This window comes from Protomyctophum bolini (assembly GCF_963924005.1).
Source record: "Protomyctophum bolini genome assembly, chromosome: 2".
Classification (NCBI taxonomy): domain Eukaryota; kingdom Metazoa; phylum Chordata; class Actinopteri; order Myctophiformes; family Myctophidae; genus Protomyctophum; species Protomyctophum bolini.
The window spans coordinates 21,203,669-21,221,573 of record NC_137863.1 but is presented as its reverse complement, the minus strand read 5'-3'; the positions used below and the strand labels follow the sequence as shown (position 1 = coordinate 21,221,573).

Here is a 17,905-nt window from a genome sequence, read left to right as displayed (position 1 = left end):
CATTGATATTAAATATTGATGATGATAGTTATATAACATTATTTCATGAGATGCATATGTAGGCCCTATGTGACTTTGTTAAAGTCCGAAGGCACATTATGTCAGTCGTGGAGATGTAGTTGGCCCTTAATTTGGTGTTTTAATATTTTCGAATATGGCCCCCTTTGAAAAAGGTTTGGACACACCTGCTGCATGGTGAGTCACAATTAAGTGAAGTGAAACGACTGCAGGTGGTTCAAGCTTTGTGAAGATCAAGCAGTTAATGGTATGAGAGATTTCTATCATACACTGCATGTAGTCAAAATGGGACCTCCCTGCTTGGAGTTCATGGCACTCAGCATCATGGGTTGGTTGTCCCCTACAGTCCAAAGGGTGTACTTGTAGGCTACATCAAGCTGCCTCACACTAAGGCTTTCAGTTTGCCCTCAGTTATGTGTGGCATGTATTTATTATCATTATTATTAATATTATAGTGTAATAGTATAGTGAATAGAATTCAATAGTATATTGTGAGTTAATGACTAGATTAATTTTCTGAAAATGTGCAGATCAGTTTCATCAGCATCACTTAGGCCCTATACTAACTGTACTGGATTAGTACAGCCTACAGGTCAAACCTATGGGTCACCGTCAGACTCAATTATCTGTGCAATAGCGCCATCCAGTGGTAGACTTACAAAGTAATTTGTAATAGCATAGGCTATGATTCTCCCAAAACCATACAGTCCAAAAAGAAAAGAAAAAAAGTTTTTTCAATAGTATACATTTTGTGGAATATTACATTGCAATTTGCACAGTACAAAAGCTTTGGTTGCCCAGAACATAATCAGTCTACTCATTGCAATGTATTGTTTCCAATACATCTAAAGTTACTGAAGGAAGGGAGCTGGAGACAGGATATTCTGTAGTCAGGGTCCATAATTATAGCAGTTTGGGCATATAGGAGTCACTCAATCCAAAATTGTAAGTGAAATGTAAAATGTGAGGGCTTGGACTGGACTGGCTTGCCGCAACAGAGCTGAGGGTCTAAGGACACAATCATGACAGAAAAAAGTTGGAAGTCGAGTGCATATCTCTGCCAGGCCGGGTGGCCTACTCAGGGCCTGTTGCATGCTGAGAAAGCTGCGGTGGGAAAGTGTTTCTATAAACAATAGTGTTTCTATAAACTTCCCATTGCAATCAGAACTGCAGACTCTATTCCCAATCTTCCGCCGTAGTCTGAAAACCCACCTCTTCAGACTACATCTTAGCCAGTAGCACTTGCCGTAGCACTAGCCCCAGCCTCGGCGACCTTATAAGTGTATGCCTACTAAGGCTCAACTGTTTGGTTCTTATCTTATGTATGATTCATGATGACCATATTTTTGTTCTTGCTTACTGTAAATTACAGTACTTTACTTACTGTAAATCGCTCTGGATTAAGAATGTCTGCTAAATCCCTTAAATTGTAATTGTAATGTATGGTTTCAAGTAACCATCCAATTTGGGGCCGGCTGACTGGACATGTTCATGATATATGGATGGCACTGTCCATAAAAAGGAGGCAGACTAATTGGGAATTTGTTAATAAAAAGGAAATATGCAATATGTCACAGACAGGCCAGATTTTGAGATGGGACAAAAATCTATTTTATCAATATTGTAAACAAGACATCTAATAATGGTGTAGATTTAGCTTCCCTTACCCAATCAGAACTATAAAATTGTATGTCAGAGTTATATTAAATAACTAAAAGAGATAAAGGCCCTTTACCTGCGTCAGTAATTCTTTATACTGTAACCAAACTGTATGAACTGTAAAAGTCCCGCAATGCAAAGTTCCTTTAAATGTTTCCACCGAGTAAAGTATCAAAAAACTAATTCCAAAAGAAATCCAAACTTGTAGATTTTCTTAAATCAAATATCCAAACAAGCATTGCACAAAAAGGGGGGGGGGAAGTATATTACTCACTCAACCTTCAAGTCAGGAAGCCACAGTCTGTTCTCCTTTTGTCCAAAAGCTCTGATTCAGAGCTAAAGCCTCAGAAATGCTCCTTGACCAAACTTTTCTTCAGATCTCAAAGTTGTCCGGCCCCACTACTCTGTGGTTTATCAATTTCTTATTCTGGTTTAGTATCGGCCTTAAAAGAGAGTCTCTTTGACAAAACACCACCAACCACTCTATTTGATACCTAAACTGGAACCCCTGGCGGCCATCACTTCCTGTACTTTTATAGATGTTCCTGGTACCTCACTTCCTGGAGCTATTGCTAACATGCTTTTTCCCCACAGCTCCCCCTATGATCAAACCTTTTTGTCAACAGAAAATGAATATGACCATATTCAACTCCACAAAACATATATTTTTTTTTTCCCCGTACACATCATTTCGGGGTTAAACATTCATCCATGGGTGTGTTCGGAAATGCGCACCGGGAGCGCACTCGCCCATATTTTAACCAATATATTCCCTTGTTATCACCCAGTATGTTATGTTTCATTTTCTTTCAATACTCATACTAGGACAGGAAATATATTATTTTCTTCACACATTTATGTGGCAGTGTCACACCCTGTGCAATCTGTATGGGTAGCAAGTTACTATAGTGTACAGTTTGCAAGACTATCCAAAACCTGAGGTTAGTCTGGAGCTTCAAGTATTTGGGGGACGATCGCTGTAGACGTCTGATCTCTTCGCGGCCATGACAGTGATGGCCGTGAGTTACTTATTCTTGTGGCTGACTCTCCCACTGTTCCTTGTTGGCTGCCAGGGGAGAGGGTTCCTCCTGTACATGGGCCATGGAGGCAGGGTCAACGCACAGGCCACAGCGAAACCCGCCAATACCATATAAATGGTCCACGCAAATTGTTCAACGAAAAAGCCATAACTGAATCCAATGATCGCTGAGCCAAGTATTATCCACTGAAAAATCTGTTCAGCAAGCTTCTGGCCTTCATAGTCCATATGCTTTGGAATTGAATTGAATTTTGACCACATCTTTGACGGCATCTCTCAGACAGTCGACTAAAGGCTCAGAGCAGTCACTATCACTACTGTTAGTCGACGTGGCCTCATCTTTTATAGATAGAATTTGAGTGGACGTCATGGTTACGTCACTGTGTTGCGTGTGTTTTGTGACATCATGGTTACGTCACTGCGTTGCACGTTCTGCATGTGCAATAGTGGCAGAAAATCCACGACCTCAAATGGCAAATTGAATTGTGGGCACTGGGCAATGGTCGACATACTTCAAACGGTGCACGCATCACTGAGACCCCAAGGAAGCGATGGGCTATAGGTGAAGTTGGTCAGATTATCCGATCTCACAAAAACAACATTTCTATAAAATCACAAGTACTCTTATGTCATCAATATGACATCAGTAGTAATAGACTGGCATGGACTCCATATTTGGGCATGCCTAACACGGAACTCCATATATGGACATAACAGGGACACAGAGCGGCCTATACGGAAATGTCCATATGGGCATGGACAGACGGGTACAAATGGGCTCTCTTACACAGGTGCATAACTGGTTGGGTTCATGCTTTTTTTTGTTCCGATTCCTTAATCCCTGAGGGGAACAGGAAAGGTGAACACTATAGCCTATAGCTCGGTGGACACCAAAACATTCTGGGCACTATAGGAAAACTAGGGTTATAGGGCATATAGTTTGAAAGTGCCCAGTCTTCTCCCACAAGGTGCCTATTTGCCCTGGTGCCCACTCTTCTCTAGTGCCCACTCTTCTCCCTCAAACGTTTCCCTAAACTATAGAAACAAAACAGAAAACACACTAACTAAATAGACGACAGTGAAGTGATTACTTTACACAAACCTTGCTGGACCATTAATGACACAAGGCGGGGAGTGGGGGCAGCGTGTGACCTGTGACGCTCTAATCCCTGACTTTCAGATTTATGCACGAATTATGATGCTCTCCCAGGGTTTAGTCAATCCCAGTAATCAGACAAAGAGCCCTTCTATTGGTGGTGAACATCATGCAGTCATCCTTCTTATCCCAACCATCGCTCGCCAAGTTACATAAAATAGACATCCATTATCCATAGGCGACATAACAGGGAAGCTTGTCGGTCTGCTTGTTTGGCTCTCTCCAGACCTGACTCGGAACTGTTGTAGCCAGGCCTACAGTGTGCGTCATCATGATGGTCATAGTTGATCTAATGCTGATGTTGATCGACTTCACGTACTCCATCCTCAGCGCCATCGTGCAGACGTTTGTTGGCCCACGACTGAAGAGCATAGACGGGGAGCTCTGTCTGATCACTGGCGCTGGGGGCGCGTTGGGGCGGCTCTTCGCTCTGGAGTTCGCCAAAGCAGGCGCGCACCTGGTGCTCTGGGACTGTGACACCGTCGCCAACGAGCAGACCGCCGAGCTCGCTCGGGAACTGGGAGTGGGAGTCAGTGTGCATTGCCACACGGTTGACTTGTCCCGTCGGGAGGACATCTACGAGGCAGCGGGACGGGTGAGACGCGAGGTTGGGAGTGTCACCATATTGGTGAACAACGCGGGAGTGGTGGCGGGACGGCGACTCCTCGAATGCCCCGACGAGCTTTTGGAGAGGACGCTTCTAGTGAACTGCCACGCGCTCTTTTGGGTAAGACTTTTTACGCGTTTTACGCAATGGCAAATTAAAGGTAGGCTACTAATAAGTGATATTTCTTTCTAAAATAAATGTAAAGTGAATGTAGCTCTCCTATCTCCACCATGTTCCCAAAGCGATGATTGATTGATTGATTTATTAACAGTTTGCAGAATTACAGTAGCCTACATTTCAAATACAACTCAATACAGTTTTAAACGGAATACATTTTACAGATTTTAGGTTTGGATACCAATTGTATCCATGGAGAGAGCTATAGGCCTATAAGTGATATGGGAAAAAATAAATAAATTGGAATAGGCCTACTGTAGCATTAAACGGACAAATGGTTAGTAGCCTACTATAGTTGGTGAATTGTAGCCTATTATGTAAGTCAGTGTCACTGACACACTGATGTGACAAGAGAGCATGCAGGCGTCTGTCAGCCAAGCTGCACGTCATCAAAGGACCTTTCTGCGATTCTTTCTGTGTATAGGCTATATGATCTCACAGTGTAGCCTCAGTCTTATGCCCAATATGAAGGTCAAGCCCACCACGGTCAGCTATTTGATTTCACTTCATCTTTCCTCTCACAACATAATTAGGCTATTTAATTTCAGTGCCAAAGTCTTTTAAAACAGTAAAACAGACTTTACCGTAAAAGATGACATCCCTCTATGTCTATATAATTCGCTTCTAGTTCTAATGAAGGTGATCATTTACATTTCAATCAAACCCACAGATGACAAAGGCATTTCTACCTCAGATGAAAGCAAAGAACCATGGCCACATAGTAACCGTGGCTAGCGCACTGGGGCTTTTCAGCACTGCATGTGTAGAGGTGAGACCAGCGAAGAGCTGCTGACAGGCCTACTTTAATGTTTCATAAAACACCTCTTATCAAGAATACACTGACAAATGATTGTACAATTTATTCAAATGCTGAATACACTTTTCATTCTGTCTTTCTCCTCTAGGACTATTGTGCCAGTAAATTTGGAGCTGTTGGGTTCCATGAGTCACTGGCCCATGATCTTCATGCAGAAGACCTGAATGGCATCAAAACCACACTAGTCTGTCCTTACATTGTAGATACAGGCATGTTTGCAGGCTGTGAGATTAGGTGAGCAATCCAAAGACCTCCAGAGTCCAGATTAATTGTATTTTATTGGCAGTTGATGCTGAACCAAAAGTATGCATGTCTCCTTTTTCTTTTCTGTCTGATGTCTACCAGGAAAGAGCTTAGGAGTCTAATCCCTCCCCTGGACCCCCTTTACACTGTACAACAGGCCATGAATGCCATTTTAGGAGAGCAGCAAATGATCTGCATTCCTCGCCTCATGTACATTCCCTTCCTTACACGAGCGTAAGTATTCTCTATTCTATTAGATTCAGCTGATTTATCAACCAGACTAAGTGAAGTGATAGCAGGTGTCAAATAAAATGTATATAAACACTTATGATAAAACAAAATGCTGTATTTTCAGATCTTTTGTTTCCATTTTCTAGACTGCTGCCATGGGAGGCAAATGTTGCAACCTATCGCTTCATGGGAGGTGACAAATGCATGCTGCCTTTCATCAAGAATTCTGAACAGAAGGTTTCCAATGGACATGTAGAATCCTCCTAAACGGAACAAAAATGGTGGTTGACCTTAAAAACAGTTTTGTCTCGACCCAACCCTTTGGTGTGGTTTGGGTTTAAGAGCATTGTTAAAATGCCTCAAGTCTTTGTTTAAACCCATTTTCTTATAATGGAGCAACACATACACCAAAGGCTTGTTTGTGATAATTGGAAATTGGTTCTCTGAAGGGAGGGCGAAAATATGTAGTAATGGTACTTCTGCATACAAGTTGGGCAATTTCTAGTTTTGTGCATCTTCACCAACAATGACATATTTTAACATTGACATTTTATGTACGGTATAAAATAAAATGTTGTGTTCTTATTGTGCATTTTAAATGTTTTGACTTTGATCATGAGAATATGGACAAGTATCACAAAAATGAATTATAATAATATGCTCAACAACCCAGGATAAACACAATGTTCTAAACAAGTGCCTTTTTTATTCACAAACAAAGATCAGACATAGAAGACAAAGCTACGTTACAAGCAGAGAAAAAGATGAAGCATTATGTTGGAACCACAGAGATTACAGACTCAGTATATTAAAGACAAAGAGGAATTTAGGCATACAAATAAAGAAAACATTTCTCATCAGCCTCACATAGCCTGACGATCAGAGATCACGCCTACCGATATGCGTGGGAAATCTAAATTCAACGAATGGGCCTCGATGCCTGAGAATCCATCATAACAAACCTGATAAATATTGTATATTAAGGACTGCCCTACAGTCTTTGCACTGGTTTTGTGTTAAGTGGTTATTTATTTATTTTTCCTGTATAATTCCATCCAATTTTAGACCATTCACTGAACTAGGCAGAGATCTGACCGTCTGGCTATGTTCCAGAACACCTCTCTGAACCTTGTTTCAGTTGCTGTCATTGAAATAAACCGACACATTTTGTTAGATGAAACCTCACCCCAAATCCTTGTTGAAGCTAGCCTTTCATCTTGCCATTATGCAAAAAAGATAACGCAGAAACAACAAAAAGTAATGAATCAGTTCAATCAATCAGTTCAAATTCAACCATCTTGTCTTTTTTTTTTACACCCCAATTGTTTAAAAAACTCCTTTAAAAAAACAGCACATCCCAAATCAAAGCAGAATAGCCTATTAGCCATACAATCTCTGGTGTATCCATTAGAATAGTCAGAAGTCAAACGAAACCTTAGGTTCATTCAAAGCAGGTCTCTACTTTGGCTTAGGGGACATGACGCCCACTCCCGGGCCGGTGCATTCCTAATTAGTTTTAAACCAACTGTACTGTTGCTGCCTGTAGGTAACCCTGCAGGTACTGGAGAGCCTCTGCATCCAGATTGGTGCTGATCATTGATGGAACCTGCCGTGAAACAAAAAGAAGAGATGAGAATCAGTACAGTGTCCCAACATGACATGCTCTGTGGCCTGGCTGGGACAGTGCCATTAGGAAATAACATGGAAAGAGGCCTGTTATTGTTGAAACCATGTATGTCATTCATGTCAAATGCCTTGTTCTTATGTTCTGTGTGGACCCCAGGAAGATTAGCTGCTGCTATGCACCAGCTAATGGGGATCCTAATAAAACTCTAAAAACCAAGTTATTTTGCTCAATATAGTCTAAACATTGTCGCTCGTATCCAAACATACCCGTCCCGGGCATGCAGTAGAAAGCTTGTGGAGCGACTGGGCCAGCAAGAGTTTAGGATTGCCAACAGCTTCTCCAATGGGATCATGTTCCTTCTTCCCAGCGAAGGCCAGCTGAGAGAACGCGGTCTGGTAACCTGGTGTGTCCTCGATGTCAATGAAGTGCTCATCATCTGGGATGCTGTCATCCTCTGGCAACTCGAAGAGGCCGATCAGGGCCTGTAGCAGGGGGGTCCTGAACACAAACGGTCAACCTTTGACTTACAAACTAACGTGCCATGCTTTTTCAACAAACAATTAACTTGTCTGCCAGCAGCACTTCTCTGCATGACAGAGGAAGTGTACTTTCTTCAGGCTGACTGCTCACCCATGGATTAAAGCAAAATAAAATCTCACGAGTCACGACTGAAATATATTTGATAGGCCAAGTCCCAATATGTAATTTGTGAAACGGCGTGAAAGGAGCCACCACACACCAGCTCCGTGTGTCCTACACACTTTACACAATATGTAAAATGATGATGTTTTGGTAGCCATACAGCAAACTAGTCCAAGAAATTGCAGATTGAGGCATTGGCATAACGATTGCAGTTATGAAATATGAGATCATTAGGGTCTTCTGGAAGACTGAAATTAACTAATAACCGAAAACAGTCTATCTACATCTACAAGCTTACAGCACATGTTGTAAGCTTGTAGATAGACTGCATTTTTGGTGCAGGACACACTTCCATAGAAGACATGCTGACTTCTATGGAATCCAAATGACAGAAATCAGTCGTGGCGACTGAGAACTTTAATGGATGCTCACCACAGTTTGGTGTATTCCGTGTCCATCATGGCCGGGCACTCGGTGAGGACTTTGGTAATGCCAACAGCACAGATCTTCTTCTCCACAGGGCCAGACACCTTCTGGACCTCCGGAATGACTATTTTCTCCAACACCATGCCAAACATTCTGCAAAGAATTAACACAGTCCCCTCATAAAAAACACTCGCCCGAGTGCTATGCTATATTTTTCTATCATCACATATGACCAGCTTAAGTCAGTCACATAATTGAAAATCTAATTACGAATAAAATAATCTAGATTTTGGCCACGTTGTCAGATTCTATATTTACAGGGGAACCTCATTATCGGAACCTCACAGGGATGAAGGTTGTTTGGGAATACTTCTTATAACTGTCATGGGTGCCTGTGCCTACGTGGCAAAACGACAGTCACAGGGAGGGAAGCTCAGGGGTGCCAATTTGTGATCCCATTTTCTCCCTGGGTGCTCAAGCAATACATAGAATAAAAGGTCCCTGCACACTGCTGCGATTTTCAGCAGCGTTTTTTCAGACCTTTAGTCACTTAATCACCCTCTCAGTAGTTACAACAAGGACCTTTAGTCACTTAATCACCCTCTCAGTAGTTACAACAAGGACCTTTAGTCACTCAATCACCCTCTCAGTAATTACAAGTATCACTTCTCACTTGTAACAGTGTCCCTTTTTTTCAGCATTTCCAAAAACAAAAAAGAGATTAATTCCACTGATGTGCACAAGAATGTTTATTCGCAACGTTTAGTCTCAAAAAAGTAAATACTGTATCTCAATTAAAATTATATTTTATAGAATGAAGTATATTTTGTAAACGTTTATAGGTAGCCTTGTTTAATAGGTAACCAAATATCTGCGCACAACCCGGCTACACTGTAGTTCAAATAAACTCAAATAAATAATAGATCTTTAACATTGTCAATATTAAAATATTCTTTAATGTTTGTTTGTGGTTCTAATGGCTCAAATGAACAGCTCCCAAGACCAAGTTTAGACCAATAGTAAAGGCTTGCTTTTGCACTTTTTACTTACTTTGGCTGGATGCTGTCAAAAATCTCCTGTAGAGCAATGGCTCCATATTTGACCCCAAAGAGATTAATAAACACCAAGAAACCTGAGGGGGAAGAGAAATACCTATGAATACAAACGCATGCATGGCGAGCAGTAGATGTAACATACGACAGGCTGTCATGTTAGATCAGTGGTTCTCAAACTTTTCAGGTCAAAACCCCCCAAAATAATCTTGGAATCACTATAATTGTAGGAGTTTAGGCATCATATTTTGTTTAGCGTCAGTACCCAGGCTTTATTAAAACAAAATATATATACATTTTGTTTGACTCAGCTCCAGATATAAATATTGTGAAAATGGCATTTTTTAAAGTAGTTTGTTGATTAATTTGGTAATTTTAGAGGGATTAAAAACGTTTCCAAAATCCTTAAATTGTCACTTTGGAAATGTGCAGGTACCCTATATGTACCGGTATGTATACACTTATACTGTATGTTGGTTTATTGACTGTCGAGTTTGAAAACAATGTTGCACATTAAGCAGATGATCTGGGGATCCCCTCAACAGTTTGAGAACCACTGCGTTAGATGGCAGTTAAATCACTCATAAGTCACTCATGATTCTAGAGTGGTTATGTGAATGGGAATCCAATGATATCTGCACTCACTCTTGATATATTTGGTGGTTTTGGAACTTTGTAGCCTCTGGAAGAGCAAAATGAAGATCTGTTTCCTGTACTGAGTGATGGATTCTCTGGGTGGATGAAGGTAGGGTTGGGTGAGAAAGTCATAATCGCATCCAGAAATTTGTTCCAATAAAGGCAATATCTGTGTGGTTGACTTACGGGGGCATGTGCTCTACAATGCTGTTGAGAAGGTAGAAACCTTGATGGTCGTTGGCCTTTGAGGCAATAAGCTTTTGGAAGACCCCCAGCAAACCAGGCTGTGAGAAGAAGGGTAGAAGCAAAGTATGGCATGTGTCAAAATACTGGGCAGACACAATACCGGAAATGGTTCGTCCATAGCAGATTACGGAGAGTAGTAGGCGAAACGCATCGCTGCGAATCTTCAATAACGCCATGGCAAAACAGCATGTTGACTAATGTGTGTAACCTTGTGATCAAATAATGAATCACGGGGAAAACATTTATTCAAGGAGAAGTTGAGTCTACAGTAAGTCCAACATTTGCCATTGTCCCACCATTCCCCTACTGGCATCAGAAGAGGAAGGTGCCTTGAACCTTGCACTAAAAAAAAGGTTTAGAATATTTTAACTTTTGTTTGGGTATATAACTAACTTAGCAACTTGGACTGTATGCCATAATCATAAAGATTAAAACAAACAAAAAAGGTTTGAAATATTTCACTTTATGCGCAGTATAAAATGTAGGCTGCGGACAACAATGCTATCAACATACTATTTTATCTGCTGCAGAGCTGGCGATGGTGGCTCCACCCTTCTGTAGGTAGGCTTGGAGCAGGCGGACCAGAGGGGGGATGTTTCCCGAGCGCTCCCACAGCACCGGCTGCAGCAGGTGAGGGAACAGAGCCATGTAAGAATTGGGGATATTGTTGTCGTGGATCTCCAGGAGCAGGGACATCACCTGGAACACGTATGGAACAAATTCTGCAACAGATGAGAAGATCAAAAGGAACATTGGGTTGAGGATTCAGTTCGCCCAAAAGGTCTGATAATAAATGGGGTAAAGAATTGCAGAAAATGTACGCACCCTGGACATCATTCTGAAGGATCTCAGTGAAGACAGGGAAGAGGGCCTCCTCAAAGCTGTTGACAGTGGTGGGGCTGGCCTTGCAGGTGATCCGGATGGAAAGGCACAAGGCCTCAAACAGGTAGTGGTTAAAGTGCGGCTTGCTGGGATTCTGAAAGGGGGTTTGAGACGTGAGAACAGCAGACACAGCTAGGTCTGGGATACAAATACAAGGATTCTGAAAGGGGGTTTGAGACGTGAGAACAGCAGACACAGCTAGGTCTGGGATACAAATACAAGGATTCTGAAAGGGGGTTTGAGACGTGAGAACAGCAGACACAGCTAGGTCTGGGATACAAATACAAGTGAATCTCAGTTAACGGATTGGTATCAAGGTGTGCATGAATATCCTCTAGGCGGGTGACGAGTATCTTCTATACAGCTTCATAATAATCACAGTTGGCTTGCCTTGCTGACTATGAGGAGCTTGTGAGTGAGCTGACCAATCAGAGTGGGAATGTAGGGAACAATCGCCTCCTGCAGAAGGGAGAAGCTGCGCATGATAGCTAAAAACAAAAGAGAGAGAGAAGAAAAAGACAAAAATAATTATTCAGGGTTGTGAGTCATTGACCAATGCAGTGAATAGAGAGCCAAGCATTTCACCCTTCAGTCAGTTCAAACATAATATATTAATTTTCTGATGATCCAGGATGAGCTAGACACTTTACCTTTCATGATATATTCATTCTCTGCGGATCCAGGATGAGCTAGGGACTTGAATAAGTAGTTGAGCAGCTGCTCTGTGTAGGGTGCCATTTCTGTTGGAGTGATACTGTAAAAAGAAAACAAGACACACACACACACCGAAAGGAGTTATCCACCAAAATGCTGTTCGATCTTAACCCAATTTGTGCCCAAGACGTCTGTACACACAAGGGCACACAAACTGCTAAAAGAAAAACACAGCCCAGGTGAGTGCCATTCACACATTATTATAGCAATCAAATCAAATACTTTAATAATGACCATAAATAATACTCACAGTGTAGAGTTGTTGGGCCCTCTCATGGTGAACAGCCTCTCCAAGGCGTGTGCAGCGTAAGTGTGCTCCACCGTGCTCTCTGCTTGCAAGTGAGCTACCAGCAGAGGTATGGCCTGGAGCAGCTGATCTTTAGGCAGCTGAAAGAGAACAGAGTGGATAATCCACAACACATTCATATCACACTTTCAGACCATAAAACGGTAAAAAAAAAAACTAATCAATGTATTGATGTGAATTATTGAACCGTTGACAGCAACTTGACATATACAGTTAAACTGTATGAAGATAAAGATAATGTGTCCACAGGGACAGGACATTTACCCTTAAACTGATGCCTGGACTAAAGTGACATTACGATGCTGTGAAGTTGGCCGCTACTGCCAAAATGTTAATGAGGGTTATCGTCTTTTTTTTTAACCCATTTTGGGGCGGGAACCCCTTTTGGTGTTAGCATTACGTTATGCTTTAGAAAAATAGCAGATCTACAAGCTCGTGAGCTTGTAAGTCTGCTATTTTTGAAAAATCGAACAACTGACATAGAAACATAGCTTTTTCAGAAAACTGTCAGGATGTAGAAGACCTTTTTAGAATCTGATCTCAGGTCAAAATGGATTAAAGTCCGAAAGTCATCACCCCTACTTCAAAATAACACACCATCTAAATTGAGCTATAGGAGAAAGTAGGAGATGGTACCTGACTTCTGAAGATCATGACGTACTTGATGGCATCTGCCTTCAGCACAGGGAACTCATTAACTAGGATGAAAATGTAGAGAAGGAAGTGAACTTACAGCACACCAGTGTGCCTATTCAGGCACAGGGGGGGGTTGTAATTGTTAGCAGATCTACAAGCTCACAACACATCACACTGTGTTGTGAGTTTGTAAATCACAGGTATGTACTGTATATCAAAACCCATGTTTACCCAAGTCTTACCATTAGGAGACTTGAGGTCTGTGAGAATGTGGTTGACAAAGAATTCTCCCAGATTCACCAACTCATTGGCTTGTGTTATTCCATGCTGAAAAACAAGAGTCAACGCAACTTAAAAACATTATTCATTCGGTATTGGAATGAAAGCGTTGTAAAGAAAAGTAAACCAACACTGACAGCATTTAATTTCATATTGTCAAATCCAGGCTATAATTCCAAATAATACAAAGTATTATTGCAACAGTCAACATATTTAAAGGTGGCAGCAATACCTTTTGAGTCTGCGCTTTAGACGCAAGAGATGTGACAAGATAAATAGCAGCGTCTTTATGCTTCCAGTTTACGCTTGGATTCTTGGCGTACTCCCCCAGCATTGAGCTCACGTAGCCGGAGAAGATCGCTGTGACAGGCCCTTCAAAGAATTTACACAGGCCTCGGACCAGGTCACATGCAGCCCTGCGACGCGTGTCAATATCTGTGGGGAGGATGGCATTTAGGTTAGTGTGGGCATGCAAGGCACAACTACACTCTTCAGCATTGTTTTATGAACTTAAATTGCAGTCTTCACCTGATCCTTCCAGGTCTCTTCGGATGTATTCCTCTGCGTTATCTTCAAAAGCCTCCTCATCAGCACCTAAATAGAAATAACAGTGAATCTGGTCAGCATTAGAGTAATGCATGGTGCACATGGTTGGGTCATCGAACACGGTGTGAAGTACATTTCATTTTCAAGTGCAGTTTGCTGAATCCATGTAACAATGAATCAATATAAATGAAGATTAACCAATATATAAATTAATACAAACAAATAATCATCTTACTTCTGAACTCCATGTTGGGCACGATAACTTTCTCACAAATGCTAGTGAGTATGCTCTGGTCCTCAAACAGATGCTTGTAGTGAGGCCTTTCACACACAGATGCCAAGAACTGGATCGCATTGCTTACGAGCTAGAACAAGGAGGAGGCATTTTATCAACAGGAAAAGTAAACTAAAATAAATAACAGAGAAATACTTACAGTACAGCCAATAGTCTTACCAAGTCATATTTGACCTCCTGGCCAGTAGACACCAGAAGGCCCCAGATAGCAGTGACAAAGCGAGGCAAGTATGGCTGGAATTCTTCATCATATTTCTGAGCATACAGAGCAGCGTTGTCACAGATCTGAGATTTCAATAGTTCCAGGAGGCCTGCTTCTTCCTCATCCTGTTGAATGGAAACAAAACTAAATGTCACTATTATTTCACAGAATCATTGTTGTTACTTTTGTGCAATTAAAAAAAAGAAGTCGGCTTACATCCGTTTGTAAAAGCTTGTTATCCAATGTCAGCAGGTTATGAAAATTAGACATCCACGTCTCCATGTTGTCTTCAAAGAACTCTGGAAGGTCCTGCATTAGGATGAAGAGATAAGAATTTAACCAACTAAAATACTTTATTTTTAGTAAAAATTAGTAAAAGCTCATTTAAACGCACCTGAAAGTTGAGACTATAGAAGACCTTCGAGATCAGTGTGAGCGAGGAGAAAAGGACCTTCAAGGCATTTATGTCTGTAGCGTGTGTCTGACACAACTCAATGGTGGCCTGAAATGACAAAGAGAAAATAAAGTATAATCATGCCATCTGTACAGTACAAATTATCTGTTAAATGTTGTGATATATTTAACTAAAACAGCAGATAAGAACACAAACCTTGAACAGTTCAGTGAGAGGTTGAGCGAATGTGTCCAGAACCAGTTTGATCTCCAACCACAGCTCATTTGACTTGAACTCATGCCGATATCTGCAATAAAATCAAGTGCTTAATTAATATTAATAATTGTTGTGCATATCACAACTGTAATTCAGTAATGCATTTCCACTTCCAATAATTGGTGAAAATTTTGATCCTCTCAAATTGAATTTGAAAATCTCAATGTCAAAAATGCAGACAGATCTGCATGCTACCTCTTGAAGAGCGAGTGGGCAGTCCGGAGGACGCCGTTGATGATATGGAAGTCGCCACTTTGGAAGCGATTCACCATTTCTGTTAGAAGATCAGGCCATTTCTGAGGGAAATCTTCTCTTCCAATTATGCTGATGGCATCACTCAACTGTAGAAAATAGAGGGCATATGTACAGGCAAAGAAATGGTTACGCTCTCCAGACCATGCTTGATCAGTGCAAATGCCTGCTGCAGACAATAACGCACCCATTAATGATGACAGTCACAGAACAGAACACAGGAAGGTGTACAGTACCTGTTTTTGAATCTGTTCCGGGCTGCTTAACATCAGATTTACAATGTTGGCTTTGATTGTTGTCCGGTCCGGATCAGAGATCTTATTTGGTTCATCTTCAACCTTTGGGACAAAGACGATAGATAATATTAAGAGGAACACATCTCAAACCACAGGTTGGCAAACACAATGACATCTGATCTGGAGGTCGTTAAGACACTCACTATACGCCAGTTCCTCTTGATGTAGTTTTTGAACGTAACGGCAGCGCAGACCCGGATGACATTGTCCTGCGATTTCTCCAATAAAGTGAGGAGCAGAATGGGATAGTTCTGGTTTCCCTCGACTGACTCGAGGAACTTTTCAGCTAGAATAAATAAAACAAAAAAAGAATAATCATTTAGTATGATATTCTTTGTGAACAAACGCCGGTGTGACCGGCTGTGCCCAAGACATGATGATGTCATTTGTTTCAAATTCCTCACCTGGACGCCTTACTGTTGGATCCGGGTCCAATGTTTTCCTCATGAACTCAGTGAGGGATTGAAGGTTAGCATCGTTCAACTCCATGCTGGTTGCTGCACAAAGAGGGATGAAAGATAGTGAGTGATGTGAATATACAACAGGAAAACAGATTGATCTGGGAGCCTACAGCAGCCAGCACCACTTTCACTCCACCAGCATGTTGGTTGACTTTGATACAAACTTGAATGAATGGGATTCGTCTAATTGCTGGTCAAGTAAACAAAACGTTGGCTAGCTAATGTCTACTCTACACACCCGAGTCGATCCAAAGGTATGCACAATCTACTTCACCATCAATAGTAGCCCCGCAAGCAGAACCCGAATGTAGTAAAGTTTCTGACACTTTGATTACTTTACGTAAAGCGACCATCAAATTTCATAAAAGCTTTATGTAGGGTTCCGAGAGGGGCTACATCAATAGGGGAAATAGTTTAGTTTTACACGAATTAAACTGAAAATAAGGTTGTTGTTTTTTGCCTCGTGTTTACTTTAAACTACTCCAGAGCTTTAATAACAAGCCCGGGGTGGTCTGGATTCTGAAGCTGTCATTTAGTCATTGCTGTATTATTGTTGACAGTAGCTAAGCTGGAAGCTAGCATGTTGTACCATTAGCTCAGCCTCAGCCCCATAGTACTTGCATTGGCCAAAAGCCATTCAGGCTACGGCAGGCAACAATAATTAACTAGCTCCTAACGGCACCAACAGGACAGGATCCCCGGGCATGGATGTCACTAAAGCTCGGTTAGCGACTTTGGGATGGAGAGCTGAGCAAGATCAGAGTTAGAGAACCCATCCTTCCATTATTACAGCTAGACATGGGACCACATGGGAGTCCTGCTTGTTAACATGACTTTACAAAGACACTTTCGCAGATAAGTAAGCCTGGGACCGAGGCTACACACCTTCGTGTTCGTGTTTATTTCACGATTGTCTTGTTATTAAACTAAACTAGCATGGTAGTAGTGCACCCTCACCCTACATGGACGCTCCAACAACACTAACTCAGGGCAGCCACTAACTCACACACTCACTCATCTCCCACTAAACTTTGCTAACGCTAGCATTAGCTTGCTAATTTTGTTCAACCATAAATCCACAGCCACGGAGCAGCATGGATGCGCATCACGGCACGGAATAAACACAGCAACAAACACCCCTTAACGGTATATATATATTAGTATGAGAGCAGTAATTGTGTGTCGTACCGTTTTACCAGTCAGTGTGGTGGTGATGAATGGTTGGTGATAAATGTATGAGCGTCGCGACTCGCTAGCAGCGCTGCTAGTGTAATAATTTCCTTTCAAATGTCTCAGCAAAAGGAACAGCGCGGTCACACTGCTGGGCATGCGCACAAGCAGCAGCTCCGCCAGGCACGCCCCTCCCTCGGCCTAGTTATATTAAATTTAAATTTTTAACATGTAGGCTATTTATTTATCAAATGTAAATGCCCAAAATCACTACATCAATGAGTGTATTCTTAGCTGTATAATAATAATGTATGTATATCTTTTAGACTATAAAGGGACAGCATCAAGTGAATTTTGTTTGACTCAATTATGATATAAAAACATTACAATAAAACACCTTTAACATGTTAATAGTCAAGTCAACATATTAGTTGTAAATATTAACTCTATGTAATGTTCACTCAGACAGAAACGATCAGACAAGAATTCAATGTTCACATCAAGTTTAATCCACATTATTGAAAAATACAGAAATCTTTTTGAAAAATGTTGAAATTTGTTTTTTAATGTTCTCTTCTTGTGAACGGGGGTCCCTGGCGCAAAACATTTAAAGATGGGT

General features: G+C 41.4%; 2 protein-coding genes across 2 annotated transcripts; one reads left to right on the top strand and one right to left on the bottom strand.

Annotated features, from left to right (window-relative positions):
* Positions 1–4,143: 4,143 nt before the first annotated feature.
* rdh20 (retinol dehydrogenase 20) lies at positions 4,144–6,214 on the top strand (the record flags this gene model as incomplete). The annotated part of the gene is made up of 5 exons (XM_080781434.1): positions 4,144–4,599; positions 5,327–5,425; positions 5,562–5,707; positions 5,819–5,950; positions 6,094–6,214. The coding sequence occupies 5 exons, from the start codon at positions 4,144–4,146 to the stop codon at positions 6,212–6,214; spliced, it is 954 nt and encodes a 317-aa protein (XP_080637560.1).
* A 425-nt stretch (positions 6,215–6,639) lies between these two features.
* Positions 6,640–17,397, bottom strand: LOC308322514 (exportin-2-like). The gene is made up of 25 exons (XM_080773811.1): positions 17,305–17,397; positions 16,060–16,152; positions 15,799–15,941; positions 15,596–15,697; positions 15,303–15,448; positions 15,048–15,138; positions 14,832–14,939; positions 14,654–14,746; positions 14,395–14,562; positions 14,176–14,305; positions 13,923–13,988; positions 13,627–13,829; positions 13,358–13,442; positions 13,116–13,177; positions 12,423–12,559; positions 12,109–12,212; positions 11,849–11,946; positions 11,402–11,552; positions 11,090–11,298; positions 10,517–10,614; positions 10,340–10,425; positions 9,693–9,774; positions 8,649–8,795; positions 7,841–8,072; positions 6,640–7,553 (listed from the first exon to the last, which is right to left on the bottom strand). The coding sequence occupies exons 2-25, from the start codon at positions 16,142–16,144 to the stop codon at positions 7,464–7,466; spliced, it is 2,916 nt and encodes a 971-aa protein (XP_080629937.1). The 5' UTR covers positions 16,145–16,152; positions 17,305–17,397; the 3' UTR covers positions 6,640–7,463.
* Between the last annotated feature and the right edge of the window lie 508 nt (positions 17,398–17,905).

Coding starts and splice junctions, on each gene's coding strand:
- LOC308322514 (XM_080773811.1), bottom strand. CDS start 16,144: ATGGAGTTGAACGATGCTAACCTTCAATCCCTCACTGAGTTCATGAGG. Junction 15,139..15,302: donor GCCCACTCGCTCTTCAAGAG/GTAGCATGCAGA, acceptor ATTTTATTGCAG/ATATCGGCATGAGTTCAAGT. Junction 10,426..10,516: donor ATTGTAGAGCACATGCCCCC/GTAAGTCAACCA, acceptor TCATCCACCCAG/AGAATCCATCACTCAGTACA.